Source organism: Pristiophorus japonicus, chromosome 3, assembly GCF_044704955.1.
Source record: "Pristiophorus japonicus isolate sPriJap1 chromosome 3, sPriJap1.hap1, whole genome shotgun sequence".
Lineage (NCBI taxonomy): Eukaryota > Metazoa > Chordata > Chondrichthyes > Pristiophoridae > Pristiophorus > Pristiophorus japonicus.
The window spans coordinates 49099129-49117916 of record NC_091979.1 but is presented as its reverse complement, the minus strand read 5'-3'; the positions used below and the strand labels follow the sequence as shown (position 1 = coordinate 49117916).

Here is an 18788-nt window from a genome sequence, read left to right as displayed (position 1 = left end):
TACATGTTCAAATTCCTTTTGAAAGTTTCTATGGAATATGATTCTCCCACCTTTTTCGGTTGAATGTTTCAGATCAAAATAACACTCTGCAAAATTATCACTTCCCCTCTTGTTGTTTTGCCAATTATTTTAAATCTATAACCTCTGGTTAGCAACCCATCATCATCATCACAGGCAGTCCCTCAAAATCGAGGAAGACTTGCTTCCACTCTAAAAGTGAGTTCTCAGGTGGCTGAATAGTCCAATGCGGGAATTACAGTCTCTGTCACAGGTGGGACAGACAGTCATTGAAGGAAAGGGTGGGTGGGGAGTCTGGTTTGCCGCACGCTCCTTCCGCTGCCTGCGCTTGCTTTCTGCATGCTCTTGGCAATGAGACTCGAGATGCTCAGCACGCTCCCGGATGCTCTTCCTCCACTTTGGGTGGTCTTTGGTCAGGGATTCCCAGATGTCGGTGAGGATGTTGCATTTTATCAAGGAGGCTTTAAACCGTTTCTCCATACTTTATCAAAACCCCTCATAATTTTGAATACCTCTATCAGGTCTTCCCTTAACATTCTCTGCTGTAAAGAGAACAATCCCAGCTTCTCCAATCTCTCCATATAACTGAAGTCGGTCATCTTTCGTATCATTCTAGTAAATCTCTTCTGCACCCTCTCCAAGGCTTTGACATCAATCCTAAAATGTGCCGAGAATTATGTACACTATTCCATTTGAGGCCTAAACAGTGATTTGTAAAGGTTTAGCATAACTTCCTTGTTTTTTATACTCAATGCCTCTATTTACAACGCCAAAAACTTCACATATTTACAAAACTCAAATAATTTTTGTATGAAGTACCCGTATGGCTCTTTGTATTCCCAGTAAATTAAATCAGCTTAACAGTGCTTAATGCTGACCAAGACACATGTTTTTGCCATTGTCTTTAAAAATTCTGAATGCATTTGCTGGAAGTTAGTTTGAGGGTTGATCACCAAAGTCATAGCAACTTGCCCTGCCACCTTCAAGGATTTATGAATATGCACCCTGAAATCCCTCTGCTCTTGTACTCCCTTCAAAATAGTACCATTGACATTACACTGCGTCACCATGATGTTTCTCCCAAAGAACATCACTTCACATTTATCTGCATTAAATTGCAACTGCTCTGTGTCTGCCCATTTCACCAATCTATCTATGTCCAGAAGTTTGCGACTATCCTGCTCACTACTTAGTACATTGCCAAGTTTTGTATCATCCACAAACTTCAAATTTGTACATCCTATACCCAAGTCCAGGTTATTTATACATAACAAGAAAAGCAATGGTCCTAGGAGACCTCACTGCATACTTCTCTCCAGTCAGAAAAACATCCGTTCATCACTACTATCTGCCTCCCATCCCTTAGTCAATTACATACCCAAGTTACCACCTCTCTTTACTATCATTTGCTTCTATTTTCCGAATAATTCTGTTATGAGGTACTTTATCAAATGTCTTTTGAAAGTCCACAGATATAGCATCTTCTGCACTACCTTCATCAGCCCTCTCTGTTACTGCATTAAAGAACTCAATCAGATTAGTCAGACATGATTTACCTTTAACAAATTCCTGATAGCTGTTCCTTATTAACCCATGCATCATATCATGTCAGTCGATGCAAGATACCCTGCACCCATGATGCGTTCATCCTGCGCGAGAGCATTACATCTGCATGTTTCAGCAGCAGCAGTCAGAAGGGCAGAGCTGGCTACTGGAAGACAAAGGGTACAGCCTCGCAACCTGGCTCATGACGCCCCTACGCATAACTTGGACAGAAGCTGACCGTGAATACAACATGTCGTGCTGCTGCCTCATGATGGCTAAGTTATGCAGCACACAACAGTGAACTGACCAACAATCTCAGGGGAGTACAGCAAGTAGCTTCTGGAATGATCCAGGTATCTTTGATAGAGAGGACCATTGGCATATTGAAACAGCGTTCCCGATACCTGGATCATTCCAGAAGCTACTTGCTGTACTCCCCTGAGATTGTCGGTCAGTTCACTGTTGTGTGCTGCATAACTTAGCCATCATGAGGCAGCAGCACCTGGTAGTGGAAGACCCACCTGCGGTGAGAGTGGCTGATGAAAATGATGTGGAAGATGCAGATGACGAGCAGGAGGAGGAGGACGACGAGGATGAGGAAGCTATGCAACTACTGAACCCGGAGCACAATGGCGGAGGAGGGCGGGCCATTGTGCCCCTTTAACAATTACTTGAGCCTTGCACCAGCAGCTCATCCGTGAACGCTTTACTGATGCCGGAGGGCTCAGCGACAACTATTCCACATGGACATGTTTACCGTTTGGAGCTGTTCCATAATGTCGTGTTGTGCTAATGGAACATGATTCAGTTTTAATGTAAAATATATTTTATTCAAAAGTTTACAATGTACATAACTTTAATAAAATTATTCTTGTATCAAACTTTACTTTAAGGTCACTCTTTAAGATCATTTAAAAACTTGTAAATTTACATAACTTACTTTTAATTTGAGAACAGTTACAACGGTAACAATAATAATAACAACAACAGTAGCAGCAGCAAAGAAAGGCTGCCCCCATCTCTCCTCCCCCTTATTCTAAGACAGCCCGCTGCGCTGGGTCTTGGACACTCCCCTACCCCTGTCCACAGCGTTGGCACAGTGTTTCTGGGCTTGGTACCAAGCTTATTCTTTCTAACATCTTGGGTACTCCGCACCTCTTTGGGGGGGGGGGCCCTCAGGCGGCAAGTTGGAGGTCCCAGCTTTGGGCTCTTCAGAGGCTGGTGTAGGAATTGGAGTGGGAGTGACAGTTGATTCTGTCAATGGGCGCGGGGTCTGGACATGTTCCCTTATTGCAGCAGCTAACTCCAACATGCCATCCCTCATGCGCCCTGACAGTGTCTCAACGATCTGCAACATTCCCTCCCTCATGTTGAGCAAAGCTATCTGAATTACCTACATTCCCTCCCTCATGGTCAGTGATGGGGTTTGCACTACCTCTGACATTCCCTCCCTCATGGCCACTATTCTCTCACTAATGGTCCCAGATCATCATTCCCATTTCTCATGTCATTGCTGTTGCTTCTCCCGACAGTCCCCCTACCTAATCAATCCACCCCACTGATGGCGTCCAGGAATGATCGGGTAAGGTCACTGCTCTCCCCACTCAGTGACATCATCTGAATCACATCTGTTAGATCTTGCACCTCAGGAGAACGCGGTTGAGCTCTCCTACCCCTCCTCCCCAAGGGTGTGGCTCGCGCCCCACCTCTGGGACCCACAGCCTGGGACGGTGAGGCCCTCGCTGTGCCTCGGTGTACCACACCACTGGGATCTGCAACTTCGGAAGGTGGGGCCTGGGTGTACCTCTCTGCACCACACCACTGGGACCTACAACTTTGGAAGGTGTGAAACCATGGAATGTCCCACCAACACTCAAACCACTAGTCACAGAAGGGGCTGTCACCCATGAGCGGCACCTCCTCCAAAGTCAGTACAACAGTGGGGGCTTCATCCAGCTCCATCTCCTCTCCCTCGCCACCATGTTGGTCTGGAGGATTGGATTGGAAAATGTTCTCCTCTTCAGGCTCGTCCGCGTCTGAATCTTCTGCATCGTCGGGGTTGGCCTCAAGTTCTGCAAAATATAACAGAACAGTCAAATGGTTAGCAGCAGAGGAGGGGACAGGGTGGGTGACCTGAGTAGGCTCACATATCGCAGATCAGGCAGCAGGTTAATTTGCAGGACTTACCCTCTCCCTCGAGTGTTGGCCCAGCTTGTGCAGTACTGATCGCTTTTTTCCAGGCAGGACCCATCAAAGCAGCGACCCTCTCTTCCAAGGGTGTCCGTGGGTGCAGATTTGCCAGGTCTCCTCCTGTTTGAGTTCTTTCCCTTTTATTATGTGCCACCTTCCTCTGCAAAGTTGAAAGCTTAACTTTTTAGAGAGGGTGTCTTTCTGCAGGGTGGGACATATACAGATGGTCACATTTACGGATGGTCACATTTACAATTGCAATTGCATTGACTAAATAAAAATATTATTTACACTAACGACTTGACCAAGGTCCTGCTACTTCGTTTTACACTGGCCTCCAGATCTCATGGTGGTCACCATTGCACAGTACTCTTCTGCAACTTGGTTCCAGAGTTTCTTCATTTCTTTGGGTGGAACTCTGCTGGTGTCCAGCTCCGGCCATCTGTTCTCAATCACAGTAACTAGTGCCTCCACTTCATCCTGTAAGAAATTCTTGATCCTTGCACCGCATTGCACCATGTATTGCTGCAGCTGCGATTTTTCCAATGCTCTCACAGCACTCTATGTTCTCACACACACACCTGGCTGTTTAAAAATGGCCGATTGCCAAATCTGAGCTGTACTGAGCATGCGCGTTCATTGCAGCGGTGTCAAAAACATAACACTTTTTTTCCATGCATGCACCAAAGGTGCGGTGTCGTTTTTCTGCGCAGACAGTAGGCTCCTCCCCTCCCCCCGGAGACGACTGGACACACTGCGCGGCGCCAAATTCGAATTATACATCAGGGAAACTTTGGCAAATTATTTCTGCTGCATTTCTGACCTAGAAAGACTGGCATAACTCTGACAATACGCCAGAAAACAGGCTTGGGGAAACTTGAGCCCAAAGTTTTTTTTTGCATTAATTACTTAGTTAAGGGTCTTGTAAATGTTTTTGAATTTTTTTTAATGTTTTTTTTCCCTGCCCAAGGCCTCTCTCGCAGGGCTCCCGGCCTTGGACTAAAGTTGTCGAAACTCGCATTTTGCGCCACGAATGCTTGTACAATGCCCCCTTTACCGATAAAGGCTGAAAGTTCGGCTTAAAAACAGGAGTGCAGTGAAAACGATAAGTTTCACATATCGCTACCATTTTCGCCGAAAATTCGGCTGTAAACTTGGTAACGGCAAACTTCAACTAAACCAGTAGTTAACAACCAGAGAAGGGAATTTCTAAAGTACTATCTAATTACTTCTAAGATTATAGTGCTTTGCTATATAGAAGATTTCTTGACTTGTTCAAAAGGCATTGGTGGGATTATCAAACCTGTGCACATTACTGAAGAGGATGTGTGCACGACACCATCAAGATTATTTTTATTCCACTTCAGTAATTGAATGAATACTAGTTTTATATTCTTAACTAACACTCGTACAAATAATTTTAAAATATCTATTTGTACATTTCCAGGCGTGTGCAAATGGAATTGCGATCGGAAGATGAAACAAATGTATTAGGAAATAACATTCATGCAGGGATGTAATTCCTTTAAACTCTGAAACAAGATATTTTACTTGGTAAAAGTTTTTTTTTAATTCTCCTCTTTCCCTTCCACCATTTGTAACACTTTTCATTTCCTTATCCCAAAGTGCTCCTTATCCCAAAGTGCTTCACAGCCAAATCATTGGAAGGTGTAATCACTATTGTTATAAAGACAAAAACAGCAGCTAATTTGCACACAGCAAGGATTCACAAATGTTCGAAGAGTAGCATGGAGATGAATGACCTGTTAATTTTTTTTGCTGGTGTTGTTTGAGAGCTAAATGTTGGTCAGAATAGTGCTGCAGCATCTTTTATGTCCACCTGAACAGATGGATGGATACTCGTTTAAACATCTCATCTTAAAAAGTGGAACCTCCAGCAATGCAGTACGTCGTCAATACTATACTGTAGTGTCAGCCTAGATTATGTTCTCAAGTCCTGATTAGGCTCGAACCCACAACCTTCAGACTCAAAGATGATAGTACTACTAATGAGCCAAGTTGACACACTGACAAGTGTGGTTTAAATCAAGTAGACCAATTATTTTACTCCAGGTCAATTATTTTATGCTTAACCAACATAAACTCTCAAGTTTATTCGAAACACAGTTCTATAAATTAATGAACTTTCTAAATTCTTTATTTTTTATTTTTTATTCCCATTCAAATGTTTGAAACAAATTGACCACTTATTGGTCTAGACTTTCGGCATCATTCCACCCATTTTACCACCCGTTTACTGCTGAAAAGCACTTTACTGCCCAAAACAGTATTTAAATGGAAACTACCGCCCATTTACGGCCTATATACCGCCAGCGGTAAGTTCAACAGTCAGTTACTGCCGGCGATGAGCGAAACAATCACCCATTTAAAAAAAAAATCTGAAGTCATTGCTCGTGTACCGCCCAAAAGAGTGTTTAGAATGGAAATTACCGCCCACCCAAAAAAAGGCTCAGAAAAAGCTGCACTCACTTGACCTTAATCTAGCGGTATGGACGCCATGTTTTAAATTGGATGAAGTTGAAGAAAAGGCTGCTTCAAGTTGATGGAAGCATTAAAGTAATTCATGAGTGATTTTAAGGATGTTTCAAAATCTTGAACATTAGCTGAGCACATTGTGGTCAATTTAGAGTACATTTGTGATTGTTTAAGGACAATTCAAGAATTTTGAAGACAGTTTAGGATATTTAAAGAGATGGGGCCTGTAATTTCTTTGCCAATATTGCTGACTACTCACATGCTGCAGAATAGAAATAGAAGAAGGTTCATTGAAGAGCATTATGTGCCCAATCAAAGAAGTGGCATACTGCTGAGGAGGAGGCCTTACTCCCAACGCATTTACAGGGAGCAGCGGTCATACATGAACCTGTCCGATACAACGTGCGTTAGAAGGCTGTGGTTCCGAAAAAAGGTCATCAGTGAGATACGCCAGCTCATTAAGGGAGACCTGCAGCCTACCAGCACCATCAGGATTGCACTGCTCGTTGAGGTTGTTATTGCGGCACTTACTTTCTATGCATCGGGCTCCTTTCAGGCCTCAGCTGCTGACATTTGCTGTATCTCTCAGCACGCTACACACTGCTGCATTCGCTAGGTGACTAAAGCCCTTTATGCACACAGGATGGACTTTATAAACTTCCCTATGACCAGGGAGATACAGTGAGGGGGCTTTGGGTTTCTTGAGAATAGCAAACTTCCCCAAGGTCCAGGGCGCAATAGATTATACGCACATCGCCATGTAAGCACCTTTAGAGGAGTCAGAGGTTTACCGTAACCAAAAGGGATTCTACTCCCTGAACTTGCAGCTCGTTGTCGACCACAAGCAAATAATCATGGGAGTCAATTTTCCAGGGAGAATTCATGATGCGCACATCTTGCGTGAGAGCACTGTCTCCGACCTTTTTAAGAGTCAGCCACAAGGTCAATGCTGGGTGACAAAGGATACGGCCTTGCCACCTGACTCTTGACCCCCCCCCCCCCCCCGGAAGCCCCAGACAGATGCCGAGCATAGTTACAATCAAGGCCACATAGCCACACGCAATATCGTCGCAAAGATAATTGGAGTGCTAAAGCAGCGCTTCAGATGCCTGGACCACTCTGGAGGCAGCAGGTCGCTGAGATCATTGTGGTGTACTGCATGTTGCACAACTTAGCTATCAAGAGGGGACAGGAATTGCCAGATGGGACTGCTGGTCCACCTCAGGAGGAGGAGGAGGAGGACAATCAGCCTGGCGCTGAACCCATGCCACCACCCCCCAACACCACACCAAAGGAGAAGCCCCGTGGTAGTTGCACAACTGCAAAACTGTTGCGCCAGCAGCTCATAAATGAACGCTTTGCTTGAACGGCTTGAACGCTTTGCTTGAACGGTGACGGTTACGTTCGGTTTCATCCTTGCCTGGCCATTGTTTGCAACCCTTGTATTGATTGTTAACGTCAGTTTGTAAAAGTGAGTGCGCAATAAAATTCTTTATAATTTAACAAAATTGCAAAAACCATTTTAGAAATTTTTTATAAATAATTGTTAAGGGAAAAAAGCAATATATAAAAACACCAAACAACAGAGACAAACATTGAAAACATTTAAACAAAATAAAAACACCCATAATAACCCCCCACTTCCCCAACAGTCAACAATTTTTAATAGCAATAAAAATAACTAACGACCCCCCCCACCCCCTACCCAAACTGCAACAAAACTTAGCAAAATTTCTACTTGCGGCCACCATTCCCTCTGCCTCTACCCCCCCCCCCCCCCCCCTCTTTAACACCCTTTCCCCCTCCATGCCCCTGGTCCTACCCACTTTACACCAAGACGTTTTGCAGCAGGGCACCTCGAGCACTGCTGCTGTGGGGGGGTGGCGGGGCGGGGTGACAATGGCAGAGTCATTTCTTGGGATCCCAGAGAAGAATCGGTATCTGAAGACCGTCTCCAGAGTCCAAAACAATTGCTTCCTCCTGACACTCAATTGCATTGACGGAATTGGCAGTTTGCCACATCACCACAATCGGCTGTGATGTCCTCCGAATGACGAGCTGAAAGCGTGGCAATGTTGCCGGTTAACTCACCTATCGCCTGGAGGGAGCTCTTGACCAATGTCAACACTCTCCCTAGACAGTCCAGGTTGACGTTTGTCTGCCTTTGAGCAAGCTTACCTCGCCGAATCAACCTCCACGGATTCGGCGTAGGTGCGGGACCACTCGGTGTGCCCTGCTGTAAGCCGCTTGGTCCTGCTACTTCCTCGGTTGAGGAAGACGTGGCCACATGTCGATTGGACCCTTGAGTCCCCGAATGCCCCTCCTCCAGATGTTATGTTGATGAGCTGGCTTGAGGCTCATTCAAACAATCATTCTCTGTGGTCTCCTCTCCGATGATGAGTACCACTTGCAGCAATACAGGCGACGCTCCAGGGGGCTCCAAAGGTCTCCAATGCACCTGGGCAGCTTGAAAACATAATATGAGAGGTTAGTAGAAAAGGTGGGGAGTGCCAGGGTGACATGAGAATGCTTACGCTGCGCAGGAGAAAATAGGAGGAGCAACACTACTGCATTAGATATCAACGAGAGACTTTACATTTAATTAACATCAACAGAATGTACAGGAACTGCATGGCATTATAATATTTCATGATCCCAACATTCATTACATTAAATTACCCGGGTGTTATACATGATTTACTTGCTGCCACAACTGAATCTGCACCACCACGGGTGGCCGTGCGATTATGGACCCCAACGAGCGCTGCGGCCTGCTCCTCGAGATCCGTCAATTCAACCAACTCTGCCGGCCCCTGCTCCTGTGCGCCAACGCTCCGCACGATAGGAAGATATCTTCTTCTGCAAAGATGACGAGCATGGTATAAGCTAATTGCCCAGGTACGCGTATGGAACACACAGATAGACATCCACAATTAACCATCGCCAGTGCTTTTCATCAATGTCCCTTTAATGTTATATGTTATATGCTAATACTGTTGGATGCAATTGATGCATGATGAACACATCTAAGTTCAGAAAAGCAATCTAATAAGATCATGGATAGGAAGTAATGCGTGAAACCAAGCTTACCCAGCTTACCATGCTTCAATACAATCTGGCAGATTTACATTTTAAGTAATGAGTCAGTGCATGATTACAGTTATTAAAGTTAGTACTCGCAGACGCAACGAGGTCATTCCAGCGCTTGCAGCACTGGCTCGGCTCTTGATAGTCATGGACGCTGACAACACCACCTCGGCAATCTCCGCCCATATACGTTGGTAAACACTGGGGGTGGGGGGCGGGTTTCCCGCGCCCATCCCCACCCCGGGTTAATTGGCTCCACCCCATTTCTACCTCGTGGACCAAGGCAGCGCTGGTCACATCTGAAAAGCACTTGGCTCTCTTTCTTAGGGTAAGGGATTTAGGACTGAGATGAGGAAAAACTTCTTCACTCAGAGAGTTGTTAACCTGTGGAATTCCCTGCCGCAGAGAGTTGTTGATGCCAGTTCATTGGATATATTCAAGAGGGAGTTAGATATGGCCCTTACAGCTAAGGGGATCAAGGGGTATGGAGAGAAAGCAGGAAAGGGATACTGAGGGAATGATCAGCCATGATCTTATTGAATGGAGGTGCAGGCTCGAAGGGCCGAATAGCCGACTCTTGCACCTATTTTCTATGTTTTTATGTATGTTTCTATGTTTCCTCCCACCTTAGCCACGTCGCTCATCACTCCCTCCTCAATATCCATTGCAAATGTATTTTAAATTGGTAATGAGGTGTAAATCTTCGAATAATCTGCTCAGCCACTCTCCACTTGTTCTCTCTCTCTCTCTCTCTCTCTCTCTCTCTCTCTCTCTCTCTCTCTCTCTCTCTCTCTCTCTCTCTCTCTTCTCCCCCCACCCTCCCCTTCCTCTTCTGCGCATGCGCAGGTGACTCTTGATCCTCTGAATCGCGGGAAAAGTAGAAGTGTAGGGGACAAAAATCACACATGTGCAGAACGGCCATTGTTAGGGATGCCAGCCGGCCTTGCGCGACGAAAAAGGCTGCTACAACCCACTTGCTACCGCCACCGCCACCTCCCAAAATAAAAGCCGAAAATGGCCGGTATTCCGGCGATTCTTAAAAGTGGGACATCCACTACCACTGGAAAAACTGCCCAGATCTAGGCTGTAGCAATAGAAGTGGAAAGTCTAGCCCACTAATTTTAAACTTGTCTCCTGTTTTTCAGCTGTAGCTCAGTGGGTAGCACTCACTCCTCTGAATCAGAAGGTTGTGGGTTCAAGTCCCACTGCAGAGACTTGGAGCACAAAAATCTAGGCTGACAGTCCAGTGCAGTGTTGGAGAGCTACATTATCGGCGGTGCCGTCTTTTGGATGAGCTGTTAAACCGATGTCTGCTCTCTCGGGGATGTAAAAAATCCCATGGCGCTATTTTGAAGAACATCAAAACAAAAGAAATAGGAGCAGACGCTTTGAGCCTGCTCTGCTATTTAATAAGATCATGGCTGATCTGATCTTGGTCTCAACTCCACTTCCCTGCTCGCTCCTCAAATCCTTGACTCCCTTATTGTTCAAAAATCTGTCGATCTCCACCTTAAATATATTCAGCCTCCACAGTTCTCTGGGGCTGAGAATTCCATAGATTTACAATCCTGAGAGAGAAGAAATTCCTTCTCATCTCGGTTTTAAATGGGCGACCCCTTATCCTGAAACTTATGCCCTCCAGTTCTAGATTCCCCCAAGAGGGGAAACATCCTCGCTGCATCTACCCTGTCAAGCCCCCTCAGAATCTTATACATTTCAATAAGATCATCTCTCATTCTTCTAAACTCCAATGAGTATAGGCTCAACCTTTCTTCACAAGACAACCCCTTCATTTCGGGCATCAACCTCGTAAACCTTCTCTGAACTGCCTCCAATGCAAGTATATCCCTCCTTAAATAAGGAGATCAAAACTGTAAGCAGTACTCCAGGTGTGGTCTCTCCAATGCCCTGTACAGTTGTAGCAAGACTTCCCTACTTTTATACTCCGTTCCCCTTGCAGTAAAGGCCAGCATTCCATTTGCCTTCCTAATTACTTGCTGTACCTGCATGCTAACTTTTTGTGTTGCATGTACAAGGAGCCCCAGATCCCACTGTACTGCAGCATTTAAATAATTTGGTTTCTTTTCCTACCCAAGTGAATAACCTCACATTTTCCCACATTATACTCCATCTGCAAAATTTTTGCCCACTCACTTAGCCTATCTGTGTATCCCTTTGCAGATTCTTTGCGTCCTCCTCACAACTTGCTTTCCCACCAATCTTTGTAGGAGAGAGAGAGTGCTGCTGGCTGGCCTTCATATCGGCGGGGGCGGGGGGAAAGAGGGCGGCGACGACTGAACGCGGCATCTTAATTTGCATACAAACAGCAACACAGGCAGGACACCGCTGCAAGTTTCGGCGCTACTGCGCATGCGCGAACACCAGACCTGACGCCACTGCGCATGTGCGATGCTGCCGGCACTGATTTCGGCGCAGGGCTGTAGCTCTGCTCCCCGCTGTTTAATCTGCGCCGTGCCAGGGCACTCCAGACTCTTCCAGGATGGGGCCATTTTTTTCCGCCGCCATTTCCAGCACACAAAAATGGCGCATTAAGGGTAAGTACGCCAAAAAAACAGGTTGGCCAAACTACTATGCAGCAGCACTTGAATGCTTGAATGATTGAAGTGGAAATGTAGAATTGAGGGAAACGATGGTAGCAGTGAGGCGAAAAACTACAATTTCACAACTTTTCACAGACAAAAGACAAAGCCATTGAAATTGCCACGTGGTCTGCATATTTGGGACAAGGAGCAGGGTAAACATTTTATATAGAATTGTGAGGCTATGGGATGCACTGCCGAAGTTAGTGATTGAAGTACAGACCATGCCAACATTTAATGACCGGTTAGATAGGTGTTTGGAGGAAAATGGAATAAAGGACAAATGAATGGGATTAAGATGATTAATGCCAGCAAGGACTGGTTGGGGCAAAAGGCCTGTTTCTTTATGTTAATCTATATGTGGTCACTTGATGGCCACTTCCCACGCACCTTTAAATGTCTCCATCCAATTTTGGATCTCTCCTGTTTTTATATAATCTTTTCTTCCTTTCTACCCATCATCCTGCTGCCCTTCCAAAGTAAAATTACCATTTTAATTCTGTGTAACAATAACTACAGTGTCATAACCCTTAAATTACTGAATATGCTCTATTAACAATAACATCTTGCATTTATATAGTGCAGTAATGTGCCAAGGTGCTTCGCAACTGAACATAAAGAAAAGTGATGCTGCATCAGGTAGTGGGGTTGGGAGAGGTGGTCAAAAGCTTGGTTGTGGACGGGGGAAGCAAAAGCTTAGTTGCAGAGATGGGTTTTGAAGCTTTAAAGGTGGGAGCAAGAGGTGGATAAATATCAAGGTTTATGAATAGAGTTACAAAGAGCAAGATCGAAGCAGCTGAAGGATTTTCCGCCAAGGGAGGGGGATGGATTTCTGCCGTCACACTTCTCTCTCCTCCTTTAAGAACCCACAAAAAGCCCTGCTAAACACTCCTTTGGTTCATCCATTTTTTTTTTCTCACACTTCTGTGAAGCAGCTTGTGGCATTTTTCTGTGTTAAAGGCACTATGCAAATCCAAGTTGTAGTGCAGTAGTAATAGTAATTGTAGGTTTTGCTTCACAAATAATCACTGATTGCGTGCTCTGAAGTTGGTAGAACAGTGGCTGTCATGAGATCACCCTAGCAGCAGTAATAATCATTGATCTAATGTACGCGCAACAGTTTGGTTTGCTATAAGACCATGACCAAGCCCATTTTTGGTGTTTAATATGATCGGGACTGGAGTGCATTTTAAAGTTATACAGACAAAAAAGTGAACATAGAACTACCATTATCTGGAAATTTGAGAAGCAAGATTGACCAGCAAACGGGAAGAGTTCATCTCGAAAATGAGGATGGATTATTTCACACTGGCACTAATTCAACTTGCTTTATCTGAGAGTGAAGATGAAGAGGGAATGAGTTTCATATTTTTATGAAAAGTTGATAAATTAAAAAACTTTTGTCTTTTTCTTATAATTCTATATACTATGCAATTCTGTTTCCAGTGATTTAACCATTATGTTTGAAGTTCTGGTCATTTCCCCTTTATATTCTGCAGACTTGACGTCTCAATTTTGTAGCTAGCTGTATCCTCCTTTTAAACTCGAACTGATTTAGAACTGAATGACGCATCTCTAGTCCCATACTTAAATGCCATTTGCCTACCTTTCTATGCTCTGATCTATTTCCCCATTTCCAGTGCATTGATTTGTTTATACGTTGTCCTTAAAAACCCTCCACCACTTCATTCCACCTAGCCTCTGCAATCTTTTCTTTCTCTATCCACACTCTCGACCTCTAATCTTCCAGTTCTAATCTACAGCATATTAATCTCTCCATCAGCAGTCTTTTCACCCTACATTCTGGAATTCTCTCCCCAGACTACTCCCATCTCTGTGCATCTCTTGCCATCTTCAAAAGCCTCCTCAAAACCTATGTTGGTCACTTCCACTAATTTGTCTGGTCCGATCTCCATTTTGTGAAGCACCATGGAACACTTCAATATGTTAAAAGTTGCTACACAAGTACAAGTACACACTGCTGTTCATGACAACATGCTGTGGTTCGTTCAGTTGAAGCATCTACCTTATTAATTTTTTTTAGAAAGATTAAATCTGGTATCTCATACAGTTCTGTTCAGATGTAATAGCGCACACTAAGAATTTCATGCCAGCATTTTGATTATTAAACTGTTGAACTAGCTCATCACAAAACTCTAAATGGTAACTTTTATATATACAGCACTTTACAATATCTTTGTTTTTCCTTTTATTTTTAGTCCAAGTGGCTCAGTGTTGGCCTGCATCGAGCAAGTTAAAACATATCTACTTACCGATGGAACTTGCAAGTGTGGCTTGGAGTGTCCTCTTATTCTTTCAAAGGTAATTGGAAATTGGAAATATTTCTCTTTGACAGCTAATCAGATGTATTTATAATCCAATAACTATACCAGAAAAGCATAAAATGTAAAAATTGCTTATGTGATGTACCAAAACTGTGTTGAAATAGACTGCAGAGCCTCCTCTACAGCCTATCTGTAGTTCAGATAATTGGTCAGATTAGGCAGTGTATTTACATGTAGTCTCATTTGTTACTGGATATGGTGGATCAAGTTTTTTAATGATAATAGTACATTGTTCTTCCAACATTTTATCCAAAATGCATCTTTCATATTCACAGATTTATAAGGAAATTATTTTTTAAAATCTTGGCTGGGTCCTCAGTTACAGCTAGAAGCCAAGATAGGAAAGGAGGCGATAATTGGAACGGGAGGCACTATCTCTCATTGCTGCAGCACTTCGCTGCTAAACGTTGAACAGCTTTGATTATGCCCATGAAGGTCGGTTAGACCATTCAATTCTCCTTGTCAGGGAGAAGTGCAAAAGACTCACTTTTTGTGAACAAACTGTTTACATTTATCCATGCAGCACATGACATGCTCACAGAAATGTGAGCAATCCATGATAACGTTCGTGCATTTTGATAATTCTTTCTTCAATCTGCACATAGAAATAGATATTTTAGTCTATCTTTGATGATGGGAAAATATCACAGGGATGTCATCCGTTTAAGAAATCCATGACTTTTTATCATTTTGTTTATAAGATCTTGTTATGAACTGAAGTCTTGCTTTCCTATTGTTGACAGCAGTTGATTGCTGTCTATATATAAATAAAATATTTGTTTTCGCCATATTTTAGTACTTTACTACACTATTGTGTTCTAAAGGTATATTTCTCTAGTCCTGTAAGTTTTTAAAAGGTTATCGAGTTTCAAAATGAAGTTCTAGTTTCAAAAATTACTCATTATCTCAGCCAATTCTCTCATTCGGTATAAGCCCCAGGATTCAATTGACAACTCTTTGGTCTTGGCTCAGTGTCAGCATCCAACTTCGCTTAAACTGTCATATAACCTTCCTCATGACTGATGATATCAACACCTGTTTCCTACATGTCATGACTTTCAAAAGTGTAAAACCTGTTCTGAACCTTACAAACAGGCTTATGATCATCTGATCTGTTGGAAGGCTGTGCAACTGACCAGAATGTCTAAGCTTGATTCTTCAAAATGCAAAAAGACTCCAAATTTCTGATTCTTCTAAGAAGCATAGCTCCAGGTCCAGGAAGAAAAAATAAATACTTGCATTTATATAGCGTCTTTCACGACCACCGGACGTCCCAAAGCGCTTTACAGCCAATGAAGTACTTTTGTAGTCACTGTTGTAATGTAGGAATTTGTAGGAAGAAGTTGGATTTGGGTAGAGTGCACTCTCAAGAAAGACGCAGTAGCTGAGTAAAGTCATTTACTGACGATTGAGAGAGAAGGCATTGAGCTCCTCCACAGCTCACTACCTCCAGCAATGTTACATACCTGTTGAATCTCAGTTCTTTTTCAGGACACCCATGACTAGAATTGAAAGTGTTCAACCTGTGGTCTTCTTAAGTTCTAAAACTAACTTCCTTAGGAAAAGGAGTAAGTTGGAGCAACAATATTGGCATTCAAAAACTACACTAAGTACAGTGCACAGTCAGCTCTTGCCTTCAAAGTCGAGCAGTTTTTCCTTGGATTGGAAGGTGAAATGCAAACAACTAGAAAATAACATCTGCTTTTCGATCAATGCAGACTTCAGTATTAGTGGAAGGTCTAAAGGATGGGACTGTAGCCTACAGTTTTTAAGTGAGTTGGGCTGCCTTGTTGATACCAGATAAAAACATTGTCAAGGAGGGTTCTGTTTCCAATTTATTGGGATTCCTCAAAATTTAGTGAATTTTCTCAAAAAAGACCAAAGAGCCTTTGCGCTACATGGTATGGAAAAGATTTACTTTCACTGGGTGCAGACAAAGTTTCCTTATACCAGAAAAACTGAGAGTTCTAAGTGTTACCACAAACATTTCAGGTGATGCATCTTGGGTAATGCCTAATAAACATGCATCTGAAAACTGCATACTTTCATAAAAGGATTCGAGTCCATTATACGTGACAGGAGTACAGCTACAAATAAAGTCCTTGAATTTCCTGCATGAACACATCCCGGAAGATCGACTCAAAAATGCATTCAAACTCCGATCTCAAGATATGCTGCAATTCCCTGCCAATCTAATTAGTGGGGGTTTGGCAGTTAGAATATGCACAAACATAAAAATGGGCGTAAATAAGCGTAAACATTCAGGGCCCACAGAAAGCGCCAAATTTACGTCATATATTCCTCCTTTAATTTCCTGTTTGGACGCATCCCGGAAGTTAGACTCAAAAATAAGTCAATTTTCCCAATCTCAAGATTCGCTGCAATTCCCTGTCCATCTAATTAGAATACACACAAAAAAGGGGCATAAATCAGCGTAAACAATCGTACATCATTGGCTGTAAAGCACTTTGGAACTTCCTGTAGTCATGAAAGGCGCTATATAAATGCAAGTCTTTGTTTATTTCCTTAAACTTGAAAATTGAAGTTTCAACTCAGCCAACCATCATTCATGCACATTAGGCACACGTATTTTAAAAACTTTAGTTTTTAATGTGCTTATTTACTAATGTCATAACAGCATTAAAAGAACAGAAAATACAGTGCATATCTCTCAGGATATATTTTTTAAAACACACACAAAATTGCAATAAAACACCAGAAAAATGACTTGTTTCCTGCTGTGGCTGAAAATCTAGCCATAAATTTGAGAACCTCTGAGCAAACGTAATTGCAGGAAACTCATATGTGAAGCTCTGTAACTTGGGGTGTGGTCAGTTTTATGGGCGGAGAGGCGTTTGGACAGAGAGATTGACAGAAGGCCACAAAGGTTAGAGTTGGGCATGTTGTAGTAACTCACTTGCATCCAAAATTCCGTGATCTGTTAAACCACATAATTAATTTGCGCCCATGATGTGCCTATCTCTGAGTGCCAATATGGAGGAAATTCAAGGCCACAAGCTTGGCTTCATGTCACTGTCGTAGCAGAATTCTCAGCATGAGGTACCTGCATGTCTGCCCTTCTATCGATGATCAAAAATAGGCAACCCTTCAACAGGTGTTGGACTTTTTAGGCAACCATTACAGGATGTAATATTTACCTGGCCCTTTTTCTGATCCGGAGTGCTGAGCACTCCAGAGTCTTTCAGCTTAAATGCTGCAGCCTCAAAGCAAGCTTCAGGCTTAACTTTTCATTCTGCTTCAAGAGCAAATAAGAGAAACTCATATTTTTTATACTGCTAGCACAAGGCTCTTCATAAAACCACTGTAACTACAACGTGTTCACACTATGGTCATTGATACACGCTCTATTTTCAGAAGGCAAACTCACCAGGAAGTGGGGATTGCCTAATATGATGGTCCAAATCAAACCATACAGTGCAAATTGAGGCTTCAATCTCTGCCTCCATTTGCTGCTGATGACCAATATCTCCTTTACAGGGTGACACATCTTCCTTGATGAATCCCCATGGACCAAGGTGAGGGACTGAGTGCTCATCAGCTGATGAGACTTTTTCTTTTATCCTGTCCAACATTGAGAGAGGGTATCTAGAAGAACCTCCCCAATTGGAGGACCAAGAGAGAAACCTCATCAATGAATAGCTGCAACCTGATGCATAGTTGTCCTGCACAAGGCCTTGTAAATAAATGAGTTTACCCAGAGATGCATCTGATGACAACCTACACGAGATTGTTGAGGATCTGTGGCTGGAATTGAGACATTTGGGCTAAAACTCAGTTTGTTCCTTTTTCTTTCCTAGGCCTTCTTCCACTTTCCCTTTGAACATGAAATCATTGTGATTCTGCTAACACATGTACATTAGTCCAAGCATCAATCAATGCCACCAAAGATTATATGGTACTATTCAAAAATAAGTCAGTAAAGTATTCCTGCTATTCCTGACTATTTATCAAGCAACCTTTTAGAATACCTGGGCATTCATCTCATTACTGTGGAGTTCTTGGAATACAAATGGCTGCCGTGTTTGCCTTCATGACAACAGTGGTTACACTTCAAAAGTACTTCATTGGTTGTGAAGTGCTTTGGGACATCCTAATGATGTGAAAGGTGATACATCAATGCAAGCCTTTCCTTTTTCTGTCTCGAAATACGAGTTTTTAAAATACTTTCACCTAGTGCTGTTCATCGTTGGATCAAAATTTTAGAATTGCCTAACTAACATTATGATGGAAGCATCATTATCACAAGGACTACAGTGGTCCAAGAAAGCAACCCACTACCACCTTTTTAGAGCAACTAGGGATACACAATAAATGCAGCTTTTTTGATGTCGTCTATATCCTGAGGGCAATTTTTTTTTAAAGTTACCTTACAGAACAGCAATCGCCAAGAAAGTTAGAGTTCAATTTACTTGTGTGGTGGGTACTTCATAAGCCAAGTTCCTCATGAAATTATTTGCAAGAAAGTACTTGAGATATGCTTTCACCA

At 43.1% G+C, this 18788-nt stretch overlaps 1 protein-coding gene across 6 annotated transcripts in view; it reads left to right on the top strand.

Moving 5' to 3' along the window:
• The window catches only part of mbd5 (methyl-CpG binding domain protein 5), a 294362-nt gene that overhangs the window by 144444 nt on the left and 131130 nt on the right, over positions 1–18788 (top strand). For all 6 annotated transcript variants that reach the window (XR_011592643.1, XM_070875343.1, XM_070875345.1 and 3 more), the window contains one exon: positions 14156–14258. Coding sequence is in view for 5 of the 6 variants with exons in the window: in XM_070875343.1 (XP_070731444.1) it covers positions 14156–14258 (103 nt within the window). In the remaining variant the exon portion in view is untranslated. The remainder of the gene's footprint in view (positions 1–14155; positions 14259–18788) is intronic.